At 47.1% G+C, this 23,121-nt stretch overlaps 1 protein-coding gene across 8 annotated transcripts in view; it reads right to left on the bottom strand.

The window, feature by feature from the left end:
- Window positions 1-23,121, bottom strand: part of MICAL2 (microtubule associated monooxygenase, calponin and LIM domain containing 2) — a 194,812-nt gene that overhangs the window by 2,051 nt on the left and 169,640 nt on the right. For all 8 annotated transcript variants that reach the window (XM_044269544.1, XM_044269540.1, XM_044269545.1 and 5 more), the window contains 3 exons: window positions 18,639-18,732; window positions 6,927-7,026; window positions 1,545-1,618 (listed from right to left, as the gene is read on the bottom strand). In XM_044269544.1, the coding sequence (XP_044125479.1) occupies window positions 1,545-1,618; window positions 6,927-7,026; window positions 18,639-18,732 (268 nt within the window). The remainder of the gene's footprint in view (window positions 1-1,544; window positions 1,619-6,926; window positions 7,027-18,638; window positions 18,733-23,121) is intronic.

Below are 23,121 nucleotides of genomic sequence, written 5' to 3'. Positions count from 1 at the left end.
ACTATTCTGCTGGTGCAGTCACTGTGTACATACATTACTTATCCTGTACTGATCCTGAGTTACATCCTGTATTATACTCCAGAGCTGCACTCACTATTCTGCTGGTGCAGTCACTGTGTACATACATTACTTATCCTGTACTGATCCTGAGTTACATCCTGTATTATACTCCAGAGCTGCACTCACTATTCTGCTGGTGCAGTCACTGTGTACATACATTACTTATCCTGTACTGATCCTGAGTTACATCCTGTATTATACCCCAGAGCTGCACTCACTATTCTGCTGGTGCAGTCACTGTGTACATACATTACTTATCCTGTACTGATCCTGAGTTACATCCTGTATTATACTCCAGAGCTGCACTCGCTATTCTGCTGGTGGAGTCAGTGTGTACATACATTACTTATCCTGTACTGATCCTGAGTTACATCCTGTATTATACTACAGAGCTGCACTCACTATTCTGCTGGTGCAGTCACTGTGTACACACATTACTTATCATGTACTGATCCTGAGTTACATCCTGTATTATACTACAGAGCTGCACTCCCTATTCTGCTGGTGCAGTCACTGTGTACATACATTACTTATCCTGTACTGATCCTGAGTTACATCCTGTATTATACTCCAGAGCTGCACTCACTATTCTGCTGGTGCAGTCACTGTGTACATACATTACTTATCCTGTACTGGTCCTGAGTTACATCCTGTATTATACTACAGAGCTGCACTCACTATTCTGCTGGTGCAGTCACTGTGTACACACATTACTTATCCTGTACTGATCCTGAGTTACATCCTGTATTATACTCCAGAGCTGCACTCACTATTCTGCTGGTGCAGTCACTGTGTACATACATTACTTATCCTGTACTGATCCTGAGTTACATCCTGCATTATACTCCAGAGCTGCACTCACTATTCTGCTGGTGCAGTCACTGTGTACATACATTACTTATCCTGTACTGATCCTGAGTTACATCCTGTATTATACTCCAGAGCTGCACTCACTATTCTGCTGGTGCAGTCACTGTGTACATACATTACTTATCCTGTACTGATCCTGAGTTACATCCTGTATTATACTCCAGAGCTGCACTCACTATTCTGCTGGTGCAGTCACTGTGTACATACATTACTTATCCTGTACTGATCCTGAGTTACATCCTGTATTATACTCCAGAGCTGCAGTCACTGTGTACATACATTACTGATCCTGAGTTACATCCTGTATTATACTCCAGAGCTGCACTCGCTATTCTGCTGGTGGAGTCAGTGTGTACATACATTACTTATCCTGTACTGATCCTGAGTTACATCCTGTATTATACTCCAGAGCTGCACTCATTATTCTGCTGGTGGAGTCAGTGTGTATATACAGTACAGTTTGGCTGAGCTCAGGGGGCAGTTCGTTTTTCCTATGTAACAAAATGGATACAGTGTTCCTAGAATGTAAATCTGCGATCCTGTGAGATTTCAGCTCTGAAGCCTGCAGAATTTTCAGTGCAGATATATACGGTTCTGTGCCCTTTGATACTTACGGTCGATCATCATCTTCTCTCGATACTTTTGTTCTAATCGTCCTTGCTGATCCTCCAGCTCTAATTCTCGCGCTCTGTTAAAAGTACAACGACAATCCTGAATATATCGCAGTCAGGGCAGGATTCATGTGTATGTCAATTCTTCACCCATCTCAAAATCTCTTCTTGCTGTCAGTGAATGGGAACTTTCATGCAGAAGTTAAAAACTGATCATCCTGATCATGTCCTGTTCAAACAGGTGTGGGGCTCGTTACAGAAAAGAGTCTGATCCACAGTAACGAAACATGCGCTGTGACGGACATTATCAGGGTGTAACAGGATTATTGCGGAGGATGCACATAAGTACACGTGCAGCCCCCACTATTGGCCTATTGGGGGATTCATTTATTGTATCAGCTTATCCTAATGTGTATACAACTCGTGCTGCCACATGGAGCTCAGTTTGGCGCTGTATTTTGAGTTCACAGAACATTGTCTATGGGGGCCCCATTATGGCTCTGTACAACTTGGAGGCCGTATGGCGGTTACAGTATATTGAGGTTGGTTGCATGTCGCATAGTAGTTGTGTTTACGTTCTTATTCTTATGGCAGTTGTATATAGATGTATGGAGGATATATGGCAGTTATATATACATGTATGGAGGATATATGGCAGTTGTATATACTGTAGATGTATGGAGGATATATGGCAGTTGTATATAGGTTGTATGGGGGATATATGGCAGTTGTATATAAGTTGTATGGAGGATATATGGGGATGTACGGTGGTAGGATGGCAGTTGTATATAAGTTGTAGTGAGGATATATGGGGATGTATGGTGGTAGGATGGCAGTTGTATATAAGTTGTATGGAGGATATATGGCAGTTGTATATAAGTTGTATGGAGGATATATGGGGATGTACGGTGGTAGGATGGCAGTTGTATGGAGGATATATGGGGATGTATGGTGGTAGGATGGCAGTTGTATATAAGTTGTATGGAGGATATATGGCAGTTGTATATAGGTTGTAGTGAGGATATATGGGGATGTACGGTGGTAGGATGGCAGTTGTATATAAGTTGTATGGAGGATATATGGGGATGTACGGTGGTAGGATGGCAGTTGTATATAAGTTGTATGGAGGATATATGGCAGTTGTATATAAGTTGTATGGAGGATATATGGGGATGTACGGTGGTAGGATGGCAGTTGTATGGAGGATATATGGGGATGTATGGTGGTAGGATGGCAGTTGTATATAAGTTGTATGGAGGATATATGGCAGTTGTATATAGGTTGTAGTGAGGATATATGGGGATGTACGGTGGTAGGATGGCAGTTGTATATAAGTTGTATGGAGGATATATGGGGATGTACGGTGGTAGGATGGCAGTTGTATATAAGTTGTATGGAGGATATATGGCAGTTGTATACAAGTTGTATGGAGGATATGTGGGGTTGTACGGTGGTAGGATGGCAGTTGTATACAAGTTGTATGGAGGATATGTGGGGATGTACGGTGGTAGGATGGCAGTTGTATATAAGTTGTAGTGAGGATATATGGCAGTTGTATATGAGTTGTATGGAGGATTTGTGGGGCTGTACGGTGGTAGGATGGCAGTTGTATATGAGTTGTATGGAGGATATGTGGGGCTGTACGGTGGTAGGATGGCAGTTGTATATAAGTTGTATGGAGGATATATGGCAGTTGTATACAAGTTGTATGGAGGATATATGGCAGTTGTATATAAGCTGTATGGAGGATATATGGCAGTTGTATATAGGTTGTAGTGAGGATATATGGGGATGTACGGTGGTAGGATGGCAGTTGTATATAAGTTGTAGTGAGGATATATGGGGATGTATGGTGGTAGGATGGCAGTTGTATATAAGTTGTATGGAGGATATATGGCAGTTGTATATAAGTTGTATGGAGGATATATGGGGATGTACGGTGGTAGGATGGCAGTTGTATGGAGGATATATGGGGATGTATGGTGGTAGGATGGCAGTTGTATATAAGTTGTATGGAGGATATATGGCAGTTGTATATAGGTTGTAGTGAGGATATATGGCAGTTGTATATAAGTTGTAGTGAGGATATATGGGGATGTACGGTGGTAGGATGGCAGTTGTATATAAGTTGTATGGAGGATATATGGGGATGTACGGTGGTAGGATGGCAGTTGTATATAAGTTGTATGGAGGATATATGGCAGTTGTATACAAGTTGTATGGAGGATATGTGGGGTTGTACGGTGGTAGGATGGCAGTTGTATACAAGTTGTATGGAGGATATGTGGGGATGTACGGTGGTAGGATGGCAGTTGTATATAAGTTGTATGGAGGATATATGGCAGTTGTATACAAGTTGTATGGAGGATATGTGGGGTTGTACGGTGGTAGGATGGCAGTTGTATACAAGTTGTATGGAGGATATGTGGGGATGTACGGTGGTAGGATGGCAGTTGTATATAAGTTGTAGTGAGGATATATGGCAGTTGTATATGAGTTGTATGGAGGATATGTGGGGCTGTACGGTGGTAGGATGGCAGTTGTATATGAGTTGTATGGAGGATATGTGGGGCTGTACGGTGGTAGGATGGCAGTTGTATATAAGTTGTATGGAGGATATGTGGGGCTGTACGGTGGTAGTATGGCAGTTGTATATAAGTTGTATGGAGGATATATGGGGCTGTACGGTGGTAGGATGGCAGTTGTATACAAGTTGTATGGAGGATATATGGCAGTTGTATATAAGTTGTATGGAGGATATGTGGGGATGTACGGTGGTAGGATGGCAGTTGTATACAAGTTGTATGGAGGATATGTGGGGCTGTACGGTGGTAGGATGGCAGTTGTATTGGGGATATATGGGGCTGTACGGTGGTAGGATGGCAGTTGTATGGAGGATATGTGGGGCTGTAAGGTGGTAGGATGGCAGTTGTATGGAGGATATGTGGGGCTGTACGGTGGTAGGATGGCAGTTGTATGGAGGATATGTGGGGCTGTACGGTGGTAGGATGGCAGTTGTATACAAGTTGTATGGAGGATATATGGCAGTTGTATATAAGTTGTATGGAGGATATGTGGGGCTGTACGGTGGTAGGATGGCAGTTGTATATGAGTTGTATGGAGGATATGTGGGGCTGTACGGTGGTAGGATGGCAGTTGTATATAAGTTGTATGGAGGATATGTGGGGCTGTACGGTGGTAGTATGGCAGTTGTATATAAGTTGTATGGAGGATATGTGGGGCTGTACGGTGGTAGGATGGCAGTTGTATATAAGTTGTATGGAGGATATGTGGGGCTGTACGGTGGTAGTATGGCAGTTGTATACAAGTTGTATGGAGGATATGTGGGGCTGTACGGTGGTAGGATGGCAGTTGTATATAAGTTGTAGTGAGGATATATGGCAGTTGTATATGAGTTGTATGGAGGATATGTGGGGCTGTACGGTGGTAGGATGGCAGTTGTATATGAGTTGTATGGAGGATATGTGGGGCTGTACGGTGGTAGGATGGCAGTTGTATATAAGTTGTATGGAGGATATGTGGGGCTGTACGGTGGTAGTATGGCAGTTGTATATAAGTTGTATGGAGGATATATGGGGCTGTACGGTGGTAGGATGGCAGTTGTATACAAGTTGTATGGAGGATATATGGCAGTTGTATATAAGTTGTATGGAGGATATGTGGGGCTGTACGGTGGTAGGATGGCAGTTGTATTGGGGATATATGGGGCTGTACGGTGGTAGGATGGCAGTTGTATGGAGGATATGTGGGGCTGTAAGGTGGTAGGATGGCAGTTGTATGGAGGATATGTGGGGCTGTACGGTGGTAGGATGGCAGTTGTATGGAGGATATGTGGGGCTGTACGGTGGTAGGATGGCAGTTGTATACAAGTTGTATGGAGGATATATGGCAGTTGTATATAAGTTGTATGGAGGATATGTGGGGATGTACGGTGGTAGGATGGCAGTTGTATACAAGTTGTATGGAGGATATGTGGGGATGTATGGTGGTAGGATGGCAGTTGTATACAAGTTGTATGGAGGATATGTGGGGATGTACGGTGGTAGGATGGCAGTTGTATACAAGTTGTAAAGTTGTATGGAGGATACATGGGGATGTACGGTGGTAGGATGGCAGTTGTATACAAGTTGTATGGAGGATATGTGGGGCTGTACGGTGGTAGGATGGCAGTTGTATTGGGGATATATGGGGCTGTACGGTGGTAGGATGGCAGTTGTATTGGGGATATATGGGGCTGTACGGTGGTAGGATGGCAGTTGTATTGGGGATATGTGGGGCTGTACGGTGGTAGGATGGCAGTTGTATGGAGGATATGTGGGGCTGTACGGTGGTAGGATGGCAGTTGTATACAAGTTGTATGGAGGATATATGGCAGTTGTATATAAGTTGTATGGAGGATATGTGGGGATGTACGGTGGTAGGATGGCAGTTGTATACAAGTTGTATGGAGGATATGTGGGGATGTATGGTGGTAGGATGGCAGTTGTATACAAGTTGTATGGAGGATACATGGGGATGTACGGTGGTAGGATGGCAGTTGTATACAAGTTGTATGGAGGATATGTGGGGCTGTACGGTGGTAGGATGGCAGTTGTATGGAGGATATGTGGGGCTGTACGGTGGTAGGATGGCAGTTGTATTGGGGATATATGGGGCTGTACGGTGGTAGGATGGCAGTTGTATTGGGGATATGTGGGGCTGTACGGTGGTAGGATGGCAGTTGTATGAATGCTGTATTCCGGTGGTTGTATAGAGCCATAACACGGATGCATCAGGTGATCACAATAAAAATCCAAATATAAAGAGGTGAAAACTCATTATTCACCCCCTGAAATTGGGAACCCAAAGATCTTACAATTGAATGCAGGCCGCTAACTGAAGCACAACAACCGTGGGCCACACATGACCTGATCCTATATTAACTGATAGCAAATGTGTGGCGCCAAACCGTGCCCACGGTTCTGTATTAATATTAAGCGTTGTCCCGGCCTCATTAATCGTGCTGTGCCTGAGATTGCAAAACGGTTTCTGTCGCTTCTATTATCAAAGAAAAAGAAAAAATATATTTACTTTCCTTGCGCTGCGTCTTGTTTCGCCGTCCGAGGGTGAAGTGGGAAGAAGCGGCGGCTGTGGCTTGTGTCACGTATTATTCCCCCCCCCCCTCACTATGCTAATGAGAAGTCTCTATGCGAGGAGTTAAAGCCTCAATTTAGTGCGGTAATGAGATCTGCATGCGGTGGAAAGACAATATACACCTGGGCGTATGGCCGAAATTAATAGGCCCCCATATTTCCTGTGCTCCTCGCGTGTCCCCCCCCTCAAGGATTCATTCTGCATACTGATGGCGAGCGCAACCGAACTTACACGGATAAAAGCTCAGACTCGTAACGATTCAATTTACTCTTTTCTAGGGCAAGCTGGAACCAGTCGCGCAGCAGCCGGGCCTCATCCTGTGCGGCTGAATCTGTTAAAGAAATGAATGAGGAACATCAGCGGTTACAAGGTGGCGCTCCGCATCCGGCGACTCATTTACATTCAGTCGGCATGACATGTATGAACGGTACGGCAGGCAACATGGGGGGGTCAACATGGAACAGGAAAAATAATCTATATAAAATGGCTCTAATCCAGCATCCAGGCCGGGTTCACACCAGGGATATGAATTCCGCGATTGCTTTCCATTATAATGGAAAATAACGGAATTCGTGAGACGGAATTAAAAACAGAAACCGGTTTGGATCCGTCATAATAGAGGTCTGTGGGCAGCAGAGCGGATCCGTCAGATGGAAAAGAAAGTCCTGTTGGCAGACGGATCCGTTTTGCTGTCCATAGATCTCTATTATGACGGATCGAAACGGAAGGCCTCTAAAGGTTTCTGTTTTGAATTCCGTCTTACGAATTCCGTTATTTTCCGTTATAACGGAATTTGTAACGTTGATGTGAACCCGCCCTAATTCGGTGTCTGTTCTTCAGAGAGGCATCTATCGAAGTGATGCAGCAAAGCGCAAACGGCTCCTTCTGATGCTGGTTAACAATATGGACTCCAGGAACCTGGGGCCACAGGGGCATGGAGCCCCCTCTACAGCTGCAGCCTTAGAGCCCCTCTGCCTGGTGGCGGGGCCCTGTTAAAGCTTTGCACAGGGACCTATGGCCGCCTCTATGTGTCCATAACTCCCTTTATATTGGGGCGATTTCCCTCCAGAATATATAATAAAGCATTATGTCACATTAAAGGAATTTTACGGTATGTACGGGGGCAAACAGCCTGCGTGTCTGTGTGTCTGGGTGACAACTGTGATTTCGTAGTAAAGAGGTCACAGAGAGGCACGGAGCATTATTAGTCATGTTAATGCTCCGTGCCTCTGCAGTCTGCAGCGGGTCTTGGCACTCTTTCACGGAGCGGATGCGACGCACGGCATCCGCTCGTGTGAAACAGCCCTTAGGGCTGATGCGCCCTGTGCTCCAAATAGCAGTCTGCAATGCCCGGCAGTCACTTGCTTCAGAACATGTGCTATTATTTTTGCTGTGCGGAAGCACGGACCGAAATCCCACAGAAGCGCTCCGTAGTGCTTACGCTCTGTGACTGTTATGGGGGGAGCGCTGTGGATGACACTGTTATGGGGGTGCTGTGGATGTCACTGTTATGGGGGTGCTGTGGATGTCACTGTTAGGCCTCTTTCACACTACAGTATGTTGCATTCAGTGTTTTGCGTTCCGTTTTTCACGGATCCGTTGTTCCGTTTTTTGCTTCCGTTGTGGTTCCGTTTCCGTTCCGTTGTTCCTTTCCGTTTTTCCGTATGGCAAATACAGTATACAGTAATTTCATATTAAAAATTGGGCTGGGCATAACATTTTCAATTGATGGTTCCGCAAAAAACGGAACGGATACGGAAGACATACGGATGCATTTCCGTATGTGTTCCGTTTTTTTTGCGGCCCCATTGACTTGAATGGAGCCACGGACTGTGATTCTCGGCCAAATATAGGACATGTTCTATCTTTTCAACGGAACGGAAAAACGGAAATACGGAAACGGAATGCATACGGAACACATTCTGTTTTTTTGCGGAACCATTGAAATGAATGGTTCCGTATACGGACCGTATACGGAACGCAAAAAACGGACCGTATACGGAACGCAAAAAACTGTAGTGTGAAAGAGGGTGTGCTGGTTTCACACGGGCGTTGCGGAAAAATGTGCGGGTGCGTTGCGGAAACACCCGCGATTTTTCCGCGCGAGTGCAAAACATTGTAATGCGTTTTGCACTCGCGTGAGAAAAATCGCGCATGTTTGGTACCCAAACCCGAACTTCTTCACAGAAGTCCGGGCTTGGGATTGATGTTCTGAAGATTGTATTATTTTCCCTTATAACATGGTTATAAGGGAAAATAATAGCATTCTGAATACAGAATGCATAGTACAATAGCGCTGGAAGGGTTAAAAAAAATAAAAAAGTTAACTCACCTTATCCCCATGATCGTGTAGATCCCGGTCTGTTCTTTAGCTGTGGGCTGAATGACCTTTGGTGATGTCAGATCACATGCTCCAATCACATGGTCCATCACCATGGTGATGGAGCATGTGATCTGACATCACCAAAGGTCCTTTAGCCACAGCTAAAGAACAGACCGACCGGGAACTAGGCGATCATGGGGATAAGGTGAGTTAACTTTTTTTTATTTTTTTTAACCCTCCCAGCGCTATTATACTAAGCATTCTGTAGTCAGAATGCTATTATTTTCCCTTATAACCATGTTATAAGGGAAAATAATACAGTGAATAGACTGTCACCTAGAACCCATGCGTGGAAATCGCACCGCATCCGCACTTGCTTGCGGATGCTTGCGATTTTCACGCAACCCCATTCATTTCTATGGGGCCTGCGTTACGTGAAAAACGCTGAATATAGAACATGCTGCGATTTTCACGCAACGCATAAGTGATGCGTGAAAATCACCGCTCATGTGAACAGCCCCATAGAAATGAATGGGTCAGGATTCAGTGCGGGTGCAATGCGTTCACCTCACGCATCGCATCAGCGCGGAAATCTCGCCCGTGTGAAAGGGGCCTTATGGGGGCGCTGTGGATGACACTGTTAGGGGGTGCTGTGGATGTCACTGTTATGGGGGGAGCACTGTGGATGACACTGTTATGGGGGCGCTGTGGATGTCACTGTTAGGGGGCACTGTGGATGTCACTGTTATGGGGGCGCTGTGGATGTCCCTGTTATGGGGGCGCTGTGGATGTCACTGTTATGGGGGGCACTGTGGATGTCACTGTTATGGGGGCACTGTGGATGACACTGTTATGGGGGCGCTGTGGATGTCACTGTTAGGGGGCACTGTGGATGTCACTGTTATGGGGGCGCTGTGGATGACACTGTTATGGGGGCGCTGTGGATGTCACTGTTATGGGAGCGCTGTGGATGTCACTGTTATGGGGGCGCTGTGGATGACACTGTTATGGGGGCACTGTGGATGACACTGTTATGGGGGTGCTGTGGATGACACTGTTATGGGGGCGCTGTGGATGACACTGTTAGGGGGTGCTGTGGATGACACTGTTATGGGGGCGCTGTGGATGTCACTGTTATGGGGGCACTGTGGATGACACTGTTATGGGGGCGCTGTGGATGTCACTGTTATGGGAGCGCTGTGGATGACACTGTTATGGGGGCGCTGTGGATGTCACTGTTATGGGAGCGCTGTGGATGTCACTGTTATGGGAGCGCTGTGGATGTCACTGTTATGGGGGCGCTGTGGATGACACTGTTATGGGGGCGCTGTGGATGTCACTGTTATGGGGGCACTGTGGATGTCACTGTTATGGGGGCACTGTGGATGACACTGTTAGGGGGTGCTGTGGATGACACTGTTATGGGGGCGCTGTGGATGGCACTGTTAGGGGGTGCTGTGGATGACACTGTTATAGGGGATCTGTGGAGGACACTGATGGGGGAACTGTGGATGTCACTGTTATGGGGGCACTGTGGATGACACTGTTAGGGGGTGCTGTGGATGTCACTGTTAGGGGGCACTGTGGATGACACTGTTATGGGGGCACTGTGGATGACACTGTTAGGGGGTGCTGTGGATGACACTGTTATGGGGGCGCTGTGGATGACACTGTTATGGGGGCGCTGTGGATGTCACTGTTATGGGGGCACTGTGGATGTCACTGTTATGGGGGCACTGTGGATGACACTGTTAGGGGGTGCTGTGGATGACACTGTTATGGGGGGCAGCACTGGTGCTCCAGCAGTTTTCAGGTATGCTGGATGTGATGAACTCCGTGTGAAACTTTCCTAATTCTGCTAGTAAATAAATAAAAATAAATGACAAAATAAAGATAAAATGATAAATAAATTAAATAAAAAAGGAAATAACCTGAATAAATAATAATAATAAATGACATAAATATAAAGAGAGTAAATGGCCTCCATGTTCCGAGAGATGGTTCCGAGACTTGCCCATATTCCGCCATTGTGAGCGGCTCATCTTGTCTTTAGGACTTCATTGCGTTTTGTGTCACCCACAGATGTTCTCGGCTAATTCGTTCGTTTGCTAAATGGATGGCGGCGACAACAAAAGATCTTTTCATTCCTCGCTACCATAATTATTAGAGGCGAAAACGGCATAAATGTCACTGAGAAGTTGTGTTCGGAGCCCAGTCTTCTCGCTTCGTTATTCTCAGCCGCAATAATTTTCTAATTATCTTAACATTACCTACAGAGCAATTTGAAATGTATCACTATAGATGAAACGAGGCTGATTTAATAAGAAGAGGACAATGACTGAGCCGCCGGCCCTATTATACATGACAGTCATACGAGGGACCTTAACCCTTGTCATAGTCGAGTGGTGAATGCAACATAACAGCCCTGAAATGTTCTGGAGTGGGCAGGAGGGGAGCTCGCTGTGCGGCACAGAAGACCGCCATCCCCTGCACCACTCAATGTCTACAGTGTTACTGATATCTACACTGATGCAAGTTGGCTGGCTTCCATATAGAAGTTTTAGATCGCTTCCTTTTACCACCTGTAGGGGTCGCAGTTTTTTTTTTAGCTGGCAATGAAGCTATTTAGTCGGTGACTAAAATTTTGATGGCATATATGGCCGACCCCCTGCTCCCCATTCCGCCAGGTGGAGTGGCCATGCGTTCCCACAGCTTCTATAGACGGCACTGAGCTGTGCGCATGCGTAACCATCCCTCGGCCACGTGTCCGTGCAGCAGCCGTCTCACCTGGGGAGAGGTGGGTCGGCGCAGTAGCCTCTCCCTAACTAGGGGCTTCTTGGTCCCGGTTTCACCGGGTGTGCCGGCCTCTGCTTCCAGATGAAGACTGAAGGGAGAGCTGCGTCCGCACGTCTTCAGATCTATAAGGAAACGGTGCTGCGACTCCTCACCTATCAGACACGTAGAGCATATCCTGTGGAAAACTCCTGTATAGACCGTCTAGTAGCGGTGCTATTCCATGTCCAAAGAGCAGCGCCAACTCTGTACAGTGCACAAATATTACCGCCCTACAATGCTGTACAGGTCCCAAGTACTACTGCCAAAAATATATGCAACGCCTCTCAATAAAGTGCCCTTATAGCGTCTGCCAGACACGAGGGGGACGCCATCTGCCAGGCTCTGTGGCTTGGGTGGTCTCACTTGGCTGTAGACCGTAAGCTCTAAACTCTGGAGCCCACGATTCTGTGGTCATACACGTAAGAAGGCAGTGATGGAGGACACGGACAACCTGCCCTTCAGCCTCGGGGGCTCGTGTCATCCTGACCTCAGAGGATAAGAAATGTCTAAAATTCCAACTTGCTCATATCATTTTAATGTCATCTGCATCGGCCGTAATCACATTTCTAACCTTCCAGATAATTAAACCATTCGTTGACTTGTCTGAGGAGGAATCGCATCAGAGCAACGCCACCACTAAGTGCAAATGTCGCCAATAATGGGTTAATTGGGCAGTTAACACATATTACTCCCATCTATCAGCGACACTCGGCTCTCATGTCCGCACGAAAAGACACATTTCACAATTAGCCAAATGATCTATGGCGTCCCAATCAGCTCAGAGCGGCCCTAATGGTGGAAATGACATTACCGCTATGTATCGGGGGGGGTCGCCCATCATTGTCATGTATTGGGAGCTTCGATAATGACAATGGCGTCGTGTTAATAGTTAATTATTTAACATGTAAACGTTATTGACGGTTTATCCAATTAGGTCGCGGCTTTTACATCTATGATTCCTCGTTACTCAGGTCAATAGGTGGCGGCACTGTCACTATACTCAGATGGCGGTGACACAATGAATCCAGAGGAGGCCAATAATCCTAATGTGATTACTATATGATCACCCCGGGGGTCACCGCCATCACTTCTGATACGTATTGATCGAGGTAAGGTCCCCCCCACCAGCCGCAGATACAAATAATGAGGAGTCTAACTGCACCTGCTTTTATCATCATCTAAACTGGTAATGATATTCGCCATTATTCGCTCACCACGTGTGAGGTCGGGGCGTCTTATAATATTCGCCATTATTCGCTCACCACGTGTGAGGTCGGGGCGTCTTATAATATTCGCCATTATTCGCTCACCACGTGTGAGGTCGGGGCGTCTTATAATATTCGCCATTATTCGCTCACCACGTGTGAGGTCGGGGCGTCTTATAATATTCGCCATTATTCGCTCACCACGTGTGAGGTCGGGGCGTCTTATAATATTCGCCATTATTCGCTCACCACGTGTGAGGTCGGGGCGTCTTATAATATTCGCCATTATTCGCTCACCACGTGTGAGGTCGGGGCGTCTTATAATATTCGCCATTATTCGCTCACCACGTGTGAGGTCGGGGCGTCTTATAATATTCGCCATTATTCGCTCACCACGTGTGAGGTCGGGGCGTCTTATAATATTCGCCATTATTCGCTCACCACGTGTGAGGTCGGGGCGTCTTATAATATTCACCATTATTCGCTCACCACGTGTGAGGTCGGGGCGTCTTATAATATTCGCCATTATTCGCTCACCACGTGTGAGGTCGGGGCGTCTTATAATATTCGCCATTATTCGCTCACCACGTGAGAGGTCGGGGCGTCTTATAATATTCGCCATTATTCGCTCACCACGTGTGAGGTCGGGGCGTCTTATAATATTCGCCATTATTCGCTCACCACGTGTGAGGTCGGGGCGTCTTATAATATTCGCCATTATTCGCTCACCACGTGTGAGGTCGGGGCGTCTTATAATATTCGCCATTATTCGCTCACCACGTGTGAGGTCGGGGCGGTCTTATAATATTCGCCATTATTCGCTCACCACGTGTGAGGTCGGGGCGTCTTATAATATTCGCCATTATTCGCTCACCACGTGTGAGGTCGGGGCGTCTTATAATATTCGCCATTATTCGCTCACCACGTGTGAGGTCGGGGCGTCTTATAATATTCGCCATTATTCGCTCACCACGTGTGAGGTCGGGGCGTCTTATAATATTCGCCATTATTCGCTCACCACGTGTGAGGTCGGGGGCGTCTTATAATATTCGCCATTATTCGCTCACCACGTGTGAGGTCGGGGCGTCTTATAATATTCGCCATTATTCGCTCACCACGTGTGAGGTCGGGGCGTCTTATAATATTCGCCATTATTCGCTCACCACGTGAGAGGTCGGGGCGTCTTATAATATTCGCCATTATTCCCTCACCACGTGTGAGGTCGGGGCGTCTTATAATATTCGCCATTATTCGCTCACCACGTGTGAGGTCGGGGCGTCTTATTAATATTCGCCATTATTCGCTCACCACGTGTGAGGTCGGGGCGTCTTATAATATTCGCCATTATTCGCTCACCACGTGTGAGGTCGGGGCGTCTATAATATTCGCCATTATTCGCTCACCACGTGTGAGGTCGGGGCGTCTTATAATATTAGCCATTATTCGCTCACCACGTGTGAGGTCGGGGTGTCTTATAATATTCGCCATTATTCCGCTCACCACGTGTGAGGTCGGGGCGTCTTATAATATTCGCCATTATTCGCTCACCACGTGTGAGGTCGGGGCGTCTTATAATATTTGCTATTATTCGCATCACCACGTGTGAGGTCGGGGCGTCTTATAATATTCGCTATTATTCGCTCACCACGTGTGAGGTCGGGCGTCTTATAATATTCGCCATTATTCGCTCACCAAGTGTGAGGTCGCGGCGTCTTATAATATTCGCCATTATTCGCTCACCACGTGTGAGGTCGGGGCGTCTTATAATATTCGCCATTATTCGCTCACCACGTGTGAGGTCGGGGCGTCTTATAATATTCGCCATTATTCGCTCACCAAGTGTGAGGTCGGGGCGTCTTATAATATTCGCCATTATTCGCTCACCACGTGAGAGGTCGGGGCGTCTTATAATATTCGCCATTATTCGCTCACCACGTGTGAGGTCGGGGCGTCTTATAATATTCGCCATTATTCGCTCACCACGTGTGAGGTCGGGGCGTCTTATAATATTCGCCATTATTCGCTCACCACGTGTGAGGTCGGGGCGTCTTATAATATTCGCCATTATTCGCTCACCACGTGTGAGGTCGGGGCGTCTTATAATATTCGCCATTATTCGCTCACCACGTGTGAGGTCGGGGCGTCTTATAATATTTGCCATTATTCGCTCACCACGTGTGAGGTCGGGGCGTCTTATAATATTCGCCATTATTCGCTCACCCATGTGTGAGGTCGGGGCGTCTTATAATATTCGCCATTATTCGCTCACCACGTGTGAGGTCGGGGCGTCTTATAATATTCGCCATTATTCGCTCACCACGTGTGAGGTCGGGGCGTCTTATAATATTCGCCATTATTCGCTCACCACGTGTGAGGTCGGGGCGTCTTATAATATTCGCCATTATTCGCTCACCACGTGTGAGGTCGGGGCGTCTTATAATATTCGCCATTATTCGCTCACCAACGTGTGAGGTCGGGGCGTCTTATAATATTCGCCATTATTCGCTCACCACGTGTGAGGTCGGGGCGTCTTATAATATTCGCCATTATTCGCTCACCACGTGTGAGGTCGGGGCGTCTTATAATATTCGCCATTATTCGCTCACCACGTGTGAGGTCGGGGCGTCTTATAATATTCGCCATTATTCGCTCACCACGTGTGAGGTCGGGGCGTCTTATAATATTCGCCATTATTCGCTCACCACGTGTGAGGTCGGGGCGTCTTATAATATTCGCCATTATTCGCTCACCACGTGTGAGGTCGGGGCGTCTTATAATATTCGCCATTATTCGCTCACCACGTGTGAGGTCGGGGCGTCTTATAATATTCGCCATTATTCGCTCACCACGTGTGAGGTCGGGGCGTCTTATAATATTCGCCATTATTCGCTCACCACGTGTGAGGTCGGGGCGTCTTATAATATTCGCCATTATTCGCTCACCACGTGTGAGGTCGGGGCGTCTTATAATATTCGCCATTATTCGCTCACCACGTGTGAGGTCGGGGCGTCTTATAATATTCGCCGTTATTCGCTCACCACGTGTGAGGTCGGGGCGTCTTATAATATTCGCCATTATTCGCTCACCACGTGTGAGGTCGGGGCGTCTTATAATATTCGCCAGTTATTCGCTCACCACGTGTGAGGTCGGGGCGTCTTATAATATTCGCCATTATTCGCTCACCACGTGTGAGGGTCGGGGCGTCTTATAATATTCGCCATTATTCGCTCACCACGTGTGAGGTCGGGGCGTCTTATAATATTGCTATTATTCGCTCACCACGTGTGAGGTCGGGGCGTCTTATAATATTCGCCATTATTCGCTCACCACGTGAGAGGTCGGGGCGTCTTATAATATTCGCCATTATTCGCTCACCACGTGTGAGGTCGGGGCGTCTTATAATATTCGCTATTATTCGCTCACCACGTGTGAGGTCGGGGCGTCTTATAATATTTGCAATTATTCGCTCACCACGTGTGAGGTCGGGGCGTCTTATAATATTCGCCATTATTCGCTCACCACGTGTGAGGTCGGGGCGTCTTATATATTCGCCATTATTCGCTCACCACGTGTGAGGTCGGGGCGTCTATAATATTGCTATTATTCGCTCACCACGTGTGAGGTCGGGGCGTCTTATAATATTCGCCATTAGTTCGCTCACCACGTGTGAGGTCGGGGCGTCTTATAATATTCGCCATTATTCGCTCACCAAGTGTGAGGTCGGGGCGTCTTATAATATTCGCCATTATTCGCCTCACCACGTGTAGAGGTCGGGGCGTCTTATAATATTCGCCATTATTCGCTCACCACGTGTGAGGTCGGGGCGTCTTATAATATTCGCCATTATTCGCTCACCACGTGTGAGGTCGGGGCGTCTTATAATATTCGCCATTATTCGCTCACCACGTGTGAGGTCGGGGCGTCTTATAATATTCGCCATTATTCGCCTCACCACGTGTGAGGTCGGGGCGTCTTATAATATTCGCTATTATTCGCTCACCACGTGTGAGGTCGGGGCGTCTTATAATATTCGCCATTATTCGCTCACCACGTGTGAGGTCGGGGCGTCTTATAATATTCGCTATTATTCGCTCACCACGTGTGAGGTCGGGGCGTCTTATAATATTCGCCATTATTCGCTCACCATGTGTGAGGTCGGGGCGTCTTATAATATTCGCCATTATTCGCTCACCACTGTGTGAGGTCGGGGCGTCTTATAATATTCGCCATTATTCGCTCACCACGTGTGAGGTCGGGGCGTCTTATAATATTCGCCATTATTCGCTCACCACGTGTGAGGTCGGGGCGTCTTATAATATTCGCTATTATTCGCTCACCACGTGTGAGGTCGGGGCGTCTTATAATATTCGCCATTATTCGCTCACCACGTGTGAGGTCGGGGCGTCTTATAATATTCGCCATTATTCGCTCACCACGTGTGAGGTCGGGGCGTCTTATAATATTTGCTATTATTCGCTCACCACGTGAGAGGTCGGGGCGTCTTATAATATTCGCCATTATTCGCTCACCACGTGTGAGGTCGGGGCGTCTTATAATATTCGCCATTATTCGCTCACCACGTGTGAGGTCGGGGCGTCTTATAATATTCGCCGTTATTCGCTCACCACGTGTGAGGTCGGGGCGTCTTATAATATTCGCCATTATTCGCTCACCACGTGTGAGGTCGGGGCGTCTTATAATATTCGCCATTATTCGCTCACCACGTGTGAGGTCGGGGCGTCTTATAATATTCGCCATTATTCGCTCACCACGTGTGAGGTCGGGGCGTCTTATAATATTCGCCATTATTCGCTCACCACGTGTGAGGTCGGGGCGTCTTATAATATTCGCCATTATTCGCTCACCACGTGTGAGGTCGGGGCGTCTTATACAAGTGCATGAGGTGCTCTCTCTTTTGGGGATTTGCTATGGCGGTATCCACACAACTGCAGACGTAGCTTTCAATGAGACGGTTTTCCTCTCCTTCTCAGCGCTGCCCCCTGCTGCCTGTTATGTTGTAATTACGGCAATGGGGTGTGATGTATTCCATGACCACGGTCATGATTTGGGGTGCACAGCCTGCTGTCGGGTCTGAGACTTTAACCCTATAACTCCCTTCTGTGCCAGCGCCCCCCGGATGCGTTTATGTGATTAGGTACCTGAGTTGGTTACCCGGGTGCAAGTGGGCACAGGTGGCTTTATAGGTTGGCAGCTCAGACAGGTCAGCATGGCTGCAGTTTAGTGGGTAAGCCTAGGCCATGTCCTGCCTCAGCATGCGAGTTACTGTAATCAGCGGGCACCACTACTCTATTTCCATATGCCAGGTTTGGACTGGTTAGGGATGTGCCCGCTGCCATGATACGGAGGATGCCTAAGGACTGACGGCAGTCACATCAATATATTAGTGATTGTGCCAAGGTTCAGTATTGCTGGTCTGCCACCTATGCATAATCCTCTTCTCCTCCAGGTTGGCACAGCATCTCCTCAGCCCTCGTACTGTGTGCCAGCTTCTCTCCCCTGTTCTGGAGCTCAAATCCTCCTGGCCCTAAAAAACCAACGTAACGCGACTTAAAGATTTACCTGTTTCCCCTCGAAGAGCCTTCTCCAGCTTGATGCCTTGTGTGTCCAGCGCTCGATGCTTCTCTTCCGTTTCCTGGAGCTGGCGCTGTATCGTCTATGGGAAGAATTGTTTGTTACCATGTTGCACTTTTGGATTGTACAGAACGCACTGCAGTATTGTAACCACTGATTAGAGACCCAACCGACACCCAGGTGAGCAAAAGGCTCATGCACAAGGCCTTACCGTCTGCAAACTGCGGATCCGCAAAACACGGATACCAGCCGTGTGTGTTTTGTATTTTGTGGAACGGAACAGCTGTCCCCTATTAGAACAGTCCTGTCCTTGTCTGTAATTCGGACAATGAAAGGACACGTTCTATTTTTTTCCAGAACAGTCGTGGGGACATACGGACACGGAATGCGCACTGAGTCCCATTCCGCATACAGGCCGCAAAAAAAAAAACTGAACTGACATGGAAATAAAAATACCTTTGTGTACATGAACCCTAAATCTGTACATTTCACTGGTGTGGAGAAGAATGAATGGGAAGTGTCACTGCGAAGCCTCCTGGTCTCAGAGGTGCCACGTATACTGGGATGGTTCATCTGCTCTTCGGTTGTCCAAGACTTAGTAAGACCTGGCCGCTTTCTGTCCACAGGATATGTCTAGTATTTACATGCAGATTTCACAAATCTATGCACACCAAGTAATTATCAGAGCTGAGGGTTTGCTACAATTGTATCCAGTCCAGATAACCCTTTGTGACCCCGGTTGGTACAGTCTTGTGCCTTTTCACTGCACTGCTACATTGTATCAGCCTGGAATCCAGACTGTTTACCTGACAGTAGATTGTCACCGAGACTGGATACAATTGTAACAAACACTCAGCTGAGAGGAGAAATAGCTCTTCGCAGGTTTCAGCCTCTGGATGTATACGAGAATGTTTTTGTTCACTGACAACAAGCAGAAATCTTGCAAATGGTTGGGAAGTGAAGCACAACAGATGTAACAAGAAGCAGGTGACAAAGCCAAAGTGTCTTGCTGTAATGTGATTTCTGTTGTCACTGGCTAATATAGAGAGGTGCTTGAAGGGGTATCTCCACCTGAGACGTTTATGACATATCCAAAGGACCCCGTCTCCATAACAGGGCTCCCCTGACCCCCATCCTGCCCGGAGAAGCAGCCGCTATACGAATGGAAAGATTCCTGGTCAGATGTGCGGCTCTCTCCATTCATTTCTATGGGAATTGGGAAACAGTCAAGCACAAGACAGAGGTCAGGAGACAGGTGGAGGTCCCAGGGGTGGTACCCACATCTCTTGACATGGGCACAGACATTATAGCACCCACAGCAGCTACACATCTGCCCCAGCACCTGGTTTACAAGAAAGCAGAGACGGGGCTGCCAGGAAAGACTCTGCTCTCCTGTAATTACTTAAAATGAATGGTTCAGTGTCCATGACGGCTTTCTACAGCGTGCGGCTGCGGTGCCAGCTCTGGGGGTCTGCCTGTTGTACCCCTCCCACGCCTCGGCCACGGAGCGCTCGCTCGCCTTACAACATTCATCCAAGTAATGATGATTTTTGAGCTTTTGTAATCTGGTGTAAAGGATGTGAAAGCTTCAGAGACCTTGGAGAACAATGCGAGCGCCGCAGAGCACGAATCCCGACAAACAAGTGGATTATTAGAGCTAAAAAGTTAAGTGTTGTCTTTTCATAAAAGTGATTGGCACTTGTGTTACTTAAATTCACACATTCCTGCCACGTGAACGGAAAAAAACTAATGCGACCATCTGCAGATGATGCTTCATCAATAAAGCTGTTCTACAAACCTCCCTCATTAGAAGCAGCTTCTGTATATATATATACTGCACAGTACCACTTCTCCTGTATACACGCTGCACAGTACCACTTCTGTCCTGTATATACACTGCACAGTACCACTTCTCCTGTATATACACTGCACAGTACCACTTCTCCTGTATATACACTGCACAGTACCACTTCTCCTGTATACTGGGTGTAATCCTCAGTATCTGCTCTTATTCTGTATATATACACTGCACAGTACCACTTCTCCTGTATACACGCTGCACAGTACCACTTCTGTCCTGTATACTGGTTGTAATCCTCAGTATCTGCTCTTATTCTGTATATATATATATATATATATATATATATATACACTGCACAGTACCACTTCTCCTGTCCTGTATATATACACTGCACAGTACCACTTCTCCTGTATATACACTGCACAGTACCACTTCTCCTGTCCTGTATACTGGGTGTAATCCTCAGTATCTGCTCTTATTCTGTATATATATACACTGCACAGTACCACTTCTCCTGTCCTGTATACCGGGTGTAATCCTCAGTATCTGCTCTTATTCTGTATATATACACACTGCACAGTACCACTTCTGTCCTATATATACACTGCACAGTACCACTTCTCCTGTCCTGTATACCGGGTGTAATCCTCAGTATCTGCCCTTATTCTGTGTATATATACACTGCCCAGTACCACTTCTCCTGTCCTGTATACCGGGTGTAATCCTCAGTATCTGCTCTTATTCTGTATATATACACTGCACAGTACCACTTCTCCTGTCCTGTATACTGGGTGTAATCCTCAGTATCTGCTCTTATTCTGTATATATATATACACTGCACAGTACCACTTCTCCTGTCCTGTATACTGGGTGTAATCCTCAGTATCTGCTCTTATTCTGTATATATATACACTGCACAGTACCACTTCTCCTGTCCTGTATACTAGGTGTAATACTCAGTATCTGCTCTTATTCTGTATATATATACACTGCACAGTACCACTTCTCCTGTCCTGTATACCGGGTGTAATCCTCAGTATCTGCTCTTATTCTGTATATATACACTGCACAGTACCACTTCTCCTGTCCTGTATACTGGGTGTAATCCTCAGTATCTGCTCTTATTCTGTATATATATATACACTGCACAGTACCACTTCTCCTGTCCTGTATACTGGGTGTAATCCTCAGTATCTGCTCTTATTCTGTATATATATACACTGCACAGTACCACTTCTCCTGTCCTGTATACTGGGTGTAATCCTCAGTATCTGCTCTTATTCTGTATATATACACACTGCACAGTACCACTTCTCCTGTCCTGTATACCGGGTGTAATCCTCAGTATCTGCTCTTATTCTGTATATATATACACTGCACAGTACCACTTCTCCTGTCCTGTATACTGGGTGTAATCCTCAGTATCTGCTCTTATTCTGTATATATATACACTGCACAGTACCACTTCTCCTGTCCTGTATACTGGGTGTAATCCTCAGTATCTGCTATTATTCTATATATATACACTGCACAGTACCACTTCTCCTGTCCTGTATACTGGGTGTAATCCTCAGTATCTGCTCTTATTCTGTATATATATATATATATATATACACACTGCACAGTACCACTTCTCCTCTCCTGTATACCGGGTGTAATCCTCAGTATCTGCTCTTATTCTGTATATATATACACTGCACAGTACCACTTCTCCTGTCCTGTATACTGGGTGTAATCCTCAGTATCTGCTCTTATTCTGTATATATATATATATATATATATACACGCTGCACAGTACCACTTCTCCTCTCCTGTATACTGGGTGTAATCCTCAGTATCTGCTCTTATTCTGTATATATATACACTGCACAGTACCACTTCTCCTCCTGTCCTGTATACCGGGTGTAATCCTCAGTATCTGCTCTTATTCTGTATATATATATATACACTGCACAGTACCACTTCTCCTGTCCTGTATACTGGGTGTAATCCTCAGTGTGCAGGAGCCACTGGTCGGGTGTGGTTGTGTGTGGAGGAGCTCCTGCTGATTGCTGACAAGCTACCAGGGATTTTTCCATCTATCCCAGCCCAGGCCCTGCCTCTCTCTCCCCAGGGAGCTGGTAGGGTTCTGGGCTATGAAGCGACTCAAGACCCAGGATCCTGCTTCCCGGGGTAGGCCGGCGGGAGGTAGGGGAGGTGAGCTACCGGCCTCAGTTCCATCTTCCGCCCCGGGGGTCAGAAGATCCAGCAGGAGTCGTGGTGCAGCGGCCCCTGCAGCCCCCGGAGGTGAAGCCGTGTCCATCGCCGGCGGTTCCAGGAGGGCGGACAGTAGCCCTCCAAGAGGTACGCGGAGTGCTCCTGGGGATGGGCCGGTTCCGGTTGAGGCTGACTGGGGCGACATGAAGCCCCGGGAACTAATCGCCGTTTACAGCTCCCGGATCGCGGCCTACCTCCGGGAGTTCGAGGAGGCGAATAGGACCCTCAAGAAGGTGAGGGAGCAACTAAGGCTTGAGAGGGGGAAGGTGGACAAAGCGGCCAGAAAAAACTGGCCGGAAATATCAAGGAAAATAAAAGGCTTGAAGGAAGTTATTAAAGAGCTGCAGGAAAGAATGGGGGCCATTCTGGAGAACAGTGGCCCCTTTAAGGAGAAGCTCATGAACGATCAAAGGT

This window comes from Bufo gargarizans, chromosome 10, assembly GCF_014858855.1.
Source record: "Bufo gargarizans isolate SCDJY-AF-19 chromosome 10, ASM1485885v1, whole genome shotgun sequence".
Taxonomy (NCBI): Eukaryota; Metazoa; Chordata; class Amphibia; order Anura; family Bufonidae; genus Bufo; species Bufo gargarizans.
The sequence above is the reverse complement of the archived record's forward strand: the minus strand, read 5'-3'. Positions and strand labels throughout refer to the sequence as shown.